This window comes from Megalopta genalis, chromosome 16, assembly GCF_051020955.1.
Source record: "Megalopta genalis isolate 19385.01 chromosome 16, iyMegGena1_principal, whole genome shotgun sequence".
NCBI lineage: Eukaryota > Metazoa > Arthropoda > Insecta > Hymenoptera > Halictidae > Megalopta > Megalopta genalis.
Genome location: NC_135028.1, coordinates 8,119,625 through 8,128,932, shown reverse-complemented (window position 1 = coordinate 8,128,932; position 9,308 = coordinate 8,119,625). Strand labels below are relative to the sequence as shown.

Here is a 9,308-nt window from a genome sequence, read left to right as displayed (position 1 = left end):
CTCTCGCCAGGGATCGACGGGGATAAGTTGTCTACGGGGATAACGACGTATAACGCACGTAAGTACGGTCGTCCAGAAAATTTCTTCACCGCTGTTCCGTTCACCCGTTCCGACGGTAATTAAAACTTTAATACACCGTGCTCCGCGCCGATAAAAACACACGCGAAGCCATTTAAAGGTTCGCTCTCGCGGGGGGGGGGGGGAGAAGCGAACACAGGGAACTTGAAAAGGTGTTCGGGATTTCGCTCTCTTCCCGCCGGAATATTTTATCCATATACACAGACATAATAGCGCACGAAGAAACGTCGAAAGGCGGCGACGTCGGTTTACGTTCGTTCGTTCGGCCGGCGAGCGAGCGAGCGAACGCCGGAAGTACTTCGCGAAGTCATTTTTGACTTATCGATTGCTCTTGCAAAGAGCCCCCTTCGTAATTACTACCGCAGGATAATTAAAAGCCCGGGCACCCGGCGCGATCCGGCCAAGTTTCACGCACCGGTATCGGCCGTCAGAGGGTGGTGTATAATCGATACCGACATCGAGGGGTGTCTAGAACGGGAAATGCCATGATCGAAGCCACCCCTGCCCTCCCCCTGCCGCACTCTCCGCCCTCGCCGCCGCTCGGGGTATCGTCCACCCTTAAATATTGCGCACCCTCCGATAAACAACCGCGAAGCAACCTATAATAGTTAGGCGACGGCGGGCCCGAAGCACGTCGGGAATAAACGAATCAGCAGGGATGCGCCGCGACGGGATCGTTTATAGGTGATAATGGATTGCCTGGGGATTGTAGCGGGTTATGGTTGCACGACAGATTCGCTTTTCACCGTCAACTGTCTTTCGTAGTTTTATTTTTATATTTTTTTCTTTTTTCTTTTTGGAGGAGGATTTTTGAACGCGGGCGAATATTTTATGGAATTCTTCGGGAATTTTTATTTGTTCGGCTAACTATAATTAGAATTGTGCAGGATTATTGGTATTTGGATCATTATTTATTGGATTATTGGTTGAATTGTTTGTAATTGAATTTATTGTAATTATAATGTAATTCAATTACGTTGGGATTCAATTATTGTACGTTGCAATTTGTAAAACGGATCTTCGGCTCGGTTATGGTCCGATGTAATTTGTAATTGCGATTGGCGGACGAGTACGGTATTCTAAGTAGGTAATTGGATTTGGTAAAATACGAATTGTGGTGTTAATTGTATTAAGACTACGAGTTACGGTGTAATTGAATTGGGATTACGAGTTACGGTGTAATTGAATTGGGATTACGAATTACAGTGTAATTGAAATATGATTACGAATTACGGTATAATTGAATTGGGATTACGAATTATGGAGCAATTGAATTGAAATTACGAATTGCGATGTAATTGAAATATGATTACGAATTGCGATGTAATTGAATTTCGATTACGAATTACGGTGTAATTGAATTGGGATTACGAATTACGGTGTAATTGAATTGAGATTATGAATTACGATATATTTGAATTAAAAGTACGAATTCCGGTATAATTAAATTAAACTTTCGAATTACGGTGTAATCGAATTATGATTAGTAATTGCGATGTAATTGAATTAAGATTGCGAATTGCGGTGTAATTAAATTAAGATCTCGAATATGGTTTAATTGAATTCAGATTACGAATTGCGGTGTTATTGAATTAAGATTTCGAATTATGGTTTAATTGAATTCAGATTACGAATTGCGGTGTCATTGAATTAAGATTTCGAATTACGGTGTAATTGAATTTAAATTATAAATTACGATGTAAATGAATTAAGAGATTACGAATTGCAGTGTAATTGAATTTAGATTACGAATTAATTGAATTGAGACAACGAATTACGATGTAGTTGAATTGAGATTACAAATTGCAGAGTAATTGAATCGAGATTACGAATTGTGGTGTAACTTAATTGAAATTACGAATTACGAATTACAAATTATGAATTGAGTTACGATGTAATTGTAAATTACAAGATTACAAAGATTACAAAGATCGCAAATAACATAAACCAGCGCTGCCTTTTCGTCGCATCGCAGCCCCAGAACTGACCTAAATCGACCGCCCGGCCAAAGAGACATACGATCCCTGCGTGCATATTCAACTCGATACGAAATATTAATATTAAGCCTAATTCACACGAGCGATTTTTCAACCACCCGACAACCACAAAACGGTGGTTGGACGCGTGGTTATGCCGCGTCGCTGGGAGTAAGCCGCTCGCGGACCACTCGCATGTTATCGTAAATTGAATGAAACGCGTATGGTAAATGCTGTAGGAATATTAATTATAAATTATTTACCGGTACAATTAATGGCTGATTAGCATGGAATCGGTGTTTACGGCGACAACGCGACCGCACGACGACCGCCGTTCTGCGGCTGCCCGCGCGTTCCGAGGTGCTCCGACTCTGAATTGAACTTCGAACCTTGTTGTTCCTTGCATCGGAGGCACAAGAAAAGCCTAACTATACAGTTACTGTAATTATATACTGTGTATATATACAATACTATAACCACAAAAATACTGTAAGTGGACGATCTCACCCCCGTCACCGGGTCGGAGCGTCCGCTTGCTAAGGGTGAGAGCGGCCTCGAAAAATAACCTCGACCGTAGCTTGTAAAAAGTATCATAAGTAAAGAAAGTAATTCTCGCGTTGTTTTTCCTTCAGCTTGCCACGTAAATCGCGAGAATTCTCATATTCGTTCATTATCAAGCCTAAAATTATCACGCCGCGCTTCTCACCATTTCTCCCACAATCCTAATTAAATAACCCTCTCCATCAAGCAGTATCAAAGCAAAAATCAGTGCGACTTACAACAATTTCAGCTGCCGCCCTGCAATCTGCACACCGCGGCCGGGTCGCGTCGATTCTGGAACTTCTTCGAATTCGCCAGCAAGGACGAAATTCCGACCTCCGAGCAATGCCACGCCAAGGACATGATCCCTCCCGAGCAGATATCATGCGACCTGGACGAAATCTCGAAGATCGCGCCAACGATTCCAACGGTAACAGCGATGACTTCGACGTCCATAAACCCTAGATCGCGCGGACGCCAGCAAAAGCTTCGGGAATCGCTCCCAAATTGCTATATTATACTATATTATATTATACTATACTATGTTATACTATATTACACTATATTACACTATATTATACTATATTATACCACATTGTCCTATATTATACTATATTATATTGTATTATACTATATTATATTATATTATACTATATTATACTATATTATACTGTATTATACTATATTATATTATATTATACTATATTACACTATATTATACTGTATTATACTATGTTATACTATATTATATTATACTATACCATATTATACTGTATTATACTGTATTGTACTATATTATACTATATTGTACTATATTATATTATACTATATTATACTATATTATATTATACTATACTATGTTATACTATATTACACTATATTACACTATATTATACTATATTATACCACATTGTCCTATATTATACTATATTATATTGTATTATACTATATTATATTATATTATACTATATTATACTATATTATACTGTATTATACTATATTATATTATATTATACTATATTACACTATATTATACTGTATTATACTATGTTATACTATATTATATTATACTATACCATATTATACTGTATTATACTGTATTGTACTATATTATACTATATTGTACTATATTATATTATACTATATTATACTATATTATATTATATTATATTATACTATATTATACTATATTATATTATATTATATTATACTATATTATACTATATTACACTATATTATACTATATTATATTATACTATACTATATTATACTGTATTATACTGTATTGCACTATATTATATTATATTATACTATATTATATCATATTACATTATATAATTATAATTCGAACAAATTACGCGGCCCAGGTAGCGTTTCCCAAAAAAGCCAAAAAAGAAAGAAAAGAAAAAAGAAAAACACAGAGAAAAGAAAACGCTGAAAACGTCTTCGGGCATCCCGTGCGCAGGTTATCATCCCCCTCGTGGCCGGGGACCGTCGTTGCCACGGCCGCGGCCATAAAAACTCCGGGACATGTGCGAAACTAAGATGACAGGACGGATGGTAGGCGTGCGTAAGGACACAGACGTAGGAGACGCCGGCCGATGTCGATGGTGGCAAACTCGCGGAGGCACGGAGGAAGATGAGGTCGGATGTAACCGGACACCTGGCCGCACCGAAGGTAACGTGAGAGCCCCTTTACCCGCCTCCGTTCCTTTTCCTACCACCACCTCCTCCAGCAGCCTCCTTCTCTCCGCCGGCTGCTCGTCCTCCCCGTTCGCCGCGATCCATCCTCCGCCACGTAGAGACTCATCTGCGAGCCGTGGACCCATTGGATAAAAGGGGAGCCGAGGCAGCGATCGGCCGTCCGTCCGTCCGTCCGTCCTCGTCCGTCACCTTCGGGAAGAGCGCCTTCGGGAGCTGGGAGCCGGGAGGCGCGGGAGAACTCAATTATATATCCCACGGGGCGAGGATTGACGGGGATGCTTTTTTAATACCGTGCGCGTCCGGTCTTTCGTTCCCCTGGTTAATCGGGAAACGAACGATCTCTTTATTTCTTTCTTTCTTTTTTTTGCTCCTTTTTCTCTTTCTTCTCCTTTTTTTCACGTTCGGCGGCCGAGGCGCTCGAGAACGCGGGATCCGTTCGTGACGAGCGAAGTATTATCACTGCGGTGGTCATTTTTTTATATTTTTGTCTAGGTATGTTATATGTTAGGCTGCTGGTTTCGATTAGGTTTGGGAATGTTCGGTTCGGTGATTTTTCTTTTTTACCTGGAAAGTGAAGAAATGAAGAAGAGGAACGTTTATGAGGAAACGATGCTTCGAGAGCGTCGGTGGAGACGAATTAGAACGATGATTAAAAAAAAAAACAGTAAAATTCAAGCATAAAGTCGAAGCGGGTTGAATTGATTGAGCTGAGAGTAGAACGTTGAAATTTATCGCAGCGGAGGATATTGGAAGTTGTTTTTGTGCAGGAAATATCTTGTTCGAATTCTGTTTGTCCGAATGTCTCTCTTATTGACGCGGATCAATGTCTCTATGATTGACGCTTAGATTGTGCACTGAAATGGACAGTTTGGGAAGAAGATTATTGGATTATCGGAGGCTTTTATCTCGTTTTTATGGTTCCCGATTTTCAATAACTGTGAAAAGTGAGCTGCGAGGCTCGAATAATCGTATCTCCTCTTCTCGGATTGTCCATTTCTGTGCGCAATCTGAGCGCGAATTAGGGAGACATTACTTTATGTAATTCGCTGCTGGTTCCTTCGAACTACGGAGACAATTATTGCCGAAAAGTATATATATCATTAATATTATATATTAATATATATATCATAAATATTATAATATAATTATATATATCATAAATATTATAATATCATTATACATATATCATATAAATATTAATATCATTATATATATCATCAATATTATAATATAATCATATATATCATCAATATTATAATATCATTATATATATCATCAATATTATAATATAATTATATATATCATAAATATTATAATATCATTATATATATATTATCAATATTATAATATAATTATATATATCAACAATATTATAATATAATTATATATATCATCAATATTATAATATCATTATATATATCATCAATATTATAATATCATTATATATATCATAAATATTATAATATCATTATATATATATTATCAATATTATAATATAATTATATATATCAACAATATTATAATATCATTATATATATCATCAATATTATAATATCATTATATATATATATATATTATCAATATTATAATATAATTATATATATCAACAATATTATAATATAATTATATATATCAACAATATTATAATATAATTATATATATCATCAATATTATAATATCATAGCCCCGACAGCAAAGCGTTAAATATCTTCAATATTTTTACAAAAAAAGCGCTCGACACTTTCTCGACGCGGCGATTCGCCGCGAATCGGCGTTACTCGCCGCGCGTCTCGAGCGTCGCCGCGAAGCGGCCGCGATTCGAGCTCGCGAGATCGATTCGCGAGCGATTCTAAAGTCGCGATTAATTGCCAGCTAATTAACGGAGTTTCCGTTCGCAAACGGGTCGAACGATCTCGTTACGATCGCGAGCGGGGCCGGGCGTGTCTATCGATTTCGCTTCTAATTCTAAAGGTTCTTAATAAAACCGTGCGGCCGGCCGGTGTTCCGTTCGCCGCCTTGCTTAACGACGCAATGGACGATTACAGAAGGCAGTTCCATAAACCGGCGGCTTCCATTAAAATCCCGCGGGGCCCGGGCATTAGATCTCCGAGTGGCGAGAGAGCCACTTATCCCCGTTTCGTAATTTAACGCGCGGGGCCAGTAGTCGCGCGACTCTCCTCGTGAAAGCTTAATGACAAATTAAAATCCGCCGCCGCCGAGCCTATTTTCGCTCTTTCTTGCGATACACCCGGCGTTAGCTCATTACCGAGCGTGTGGCGTACGGCCCCGCGCGGTCCCGGTCACGTAATTCCGGCATTAAACTCTCCCCGTTTCAGTTCAGCTCGTGGGAGATCGATGGCTACCTGCATCTCTCGAACCTCCGCGGCCTCTCGGAACACAATCTCTCTCTCTCTCTCTCTCTCTCTCTCTCTCTGTCTTCGCTGTTCCTAACCACCGTATTCGCCGCCGCGGATCTTATTATGTAAAACTCTTAACGAGCGCTCGCATTCTTGCCGACGGACGGATGGACGGACGGGCGTCGTTTTGCTTGCCGCGAAACGGCCGGATTAAAAGCGCAACGCAGGCGCGAAACGCAATTTATCGGAAACGAATTGAATACGTATGAAATAATAATTTATACGGCGCGTTGTAATTAGGTGGATTTGTTGAGCAGTTGTCGCGGATTGGTTATTTTTTGTTTTGTGGAATAGAGGTTTTCGGTTTGTTCGGTGAGAATTTGTTGGTTGTTCGAGAAAGAATTCGGTTCGAATATGAATTCATTCGAAGAAGAATTCAGTTGAAATACGTTTTAATTTGAAGGAGAATTCATTCGAATATGAATTGATTCGGATAAGAATTCATTCGAATAAGAATTCATTCGAATATGGATTCATTCGAATAAGAATTCATTTGAAATTAGATTTAATTCGAATACGAATTTATTCGAATAAGATTTAATTCGAATACGAATTCATTCGAAATAAGATTTAATTCGAATAAGAATTCATTCGAATATGAATTCATTCGGATAAGAATTCATTCGAATAAGTATTCACTCAAATAAGAACTCGTTTGAATAAGAACTCGTTCGAATAAGAATTCATTCGTGCAAGAACTCATTCGAATACAATTGAATTCGAACAAGAATTCATTAGAATAAGAATTCATTCTAGTAAGATTCGAACAAGATTTAATTCGAATAAGAATTCAGTAGAATAAGAATTCATTTGAATAATAACTCATTTAAATAAGAATTCATTCGAATAAGTATTCACTCAAATAAGAACTCGTTCGAATAAGAATTCATTCGTGCAAGAACTCATTCGAATACAATTGAATTCGAACAAGAATTCATACGAATAAGAATTCATTCTAATAAGAAGTCATTCGAATAAGAATTCATTCGAACAAGATTTAATTCGAATAAGAATTCATTCGAACAAAATTTAATTCGAACAAGAATTCATTCGAATGAGAATTCAGTAGAATAAGAATACATTCGAATAAAAATTCATTCGAATAAAATTTCATTCATATAAGATTCCATTCGAATAAATACATGAAATAATTTATGACGAATAATGAGTACCTGTTATTCGAATAAAACATTCAACTAAAGAGTATTCATTCGGATAATTATTTTAGATAAATATTTATTCGCCGGCTTGCACATTTTCAGCGATAAATGAGAGCGAGCGAGAGAGAGAGAGAGAGAGAGAGAGAGAGAGAGAGAGGGAAAGATGAGAAGGGGAAATAAGAGAGAGAGAGAGGAAGAGAGAATGGGAGAGAGAGATAGTGGAAGAGAGAGAGAGAGAGGGGGGGGAGGGAGAGAGAGGGAGAGAAATAGAGACTGGCCCGTTTGCGGGACACCCCGTGGAAGAAAAATGTGTCGATACAGTTCCCGACGATAGGTTAAGTAAGAGAGTTGCCACATAGGGGCTCGCGGTGGTAATTCAATCCCCCTTGGGCGTAGGTAGGTACGTACTTACATCCAGCCGTGTACATGCTCCGCAGTACGTAAGATCGGCTACACACTGACGGCCGAAGACGCAGGGAAAGGACGATGGGAGGAGTAGAGCCAATGCGGAGTGGCGCGGAGAAGAGAGGAGAGGAGAGGAGAGGTTTGGTAGCGGTCGACGGAGACGGAACCCGCGGAGGAGACAGAAAAGTCTCACGGAGGAAGTTGGACGCGGTATGCCGCGCCGCGCTGATAGTGGGAACGCTCCGTCGAGGATGATGGATCATTTCGGATGCGACAGGTGACGATTCGATCAAGACGTCAAGCTTTCGAAAGCCTGCGATACTGGCTCCTCGTGTGCCCGACGAGTCCAGAAACGCTTCGAACGCGATTATTAATCGTTTGCATTGGAATTGCAATTTTGTGGCACCGACGACATTTTATTTTATTATATGTTATTATATGTGGCTGGATAACAATGATTATTATAATGCAAATTTGTTTTTAGTTACCTTCGCATTTTCTTCTTTTTTGTTGTATTAATAGCAGGCCGGTCAAACAAAATAGAAATTCATTCGAATAAGATTGAATTCGAATAAGAATTTATTCGAATGAATTCTTATTCGAATTAAGAAGAATTCATTCAAATAAATTCTTATTCGAGTTAAGAAGAATTCATTCGAATAAATTCTTATTCGAACTAAGAAGAATTCATTCGAATAAATTCTTATTCGAACTAAGAAGAATTCATTCAAATAAATTCTTATTCGAGTTAAGAAGAATTCATTCGAATAAATTCTTATTCGAACTAAGAAGAATTCATTCGAATAAATTCTTATTCGAACTAAGAAGAATTCATTCGAATAAATTCTTATTCGAACTAAGGAGGATTCATTCGAATAAATACTTATTCGAATCAAGAAGAATTCATTCGAATAAGAATTCATTCGAAATAAGATTTAATTCGAGTCGATTGTAAGGAATATATATTGCATAAAAAAAAGGATTTCTTCTTTCAATAATTTTAATACGCCGAAAATGATGTAACGTTA

General features: G+C 38.1%; 1 protein-coding gene across 1 annotated transcript in view; it reads left to right on the top strand.

The window, feature by feature from the left end:
• Positions 1-3,923: 3,923 nt before the first annotated feature.
• Positions 3,924-9,308, top strand: part of LOC117221200 (uncharacterized) — a 46,417-nt gene continuing 41,032 nt past the window's right edge. The window contains exon 1 of the mRNA XM_076526875.1: positions 3,924-4,272. Within this exon, the coding sequence (XP_076382990.1) occupies positions 4,234-4,272 (39 nt within the window). The 5' untranslated portion in view covers positions 3,924-4,233. The remainder of the gene's footprint in view (positions 4,273-9,308) is intronic.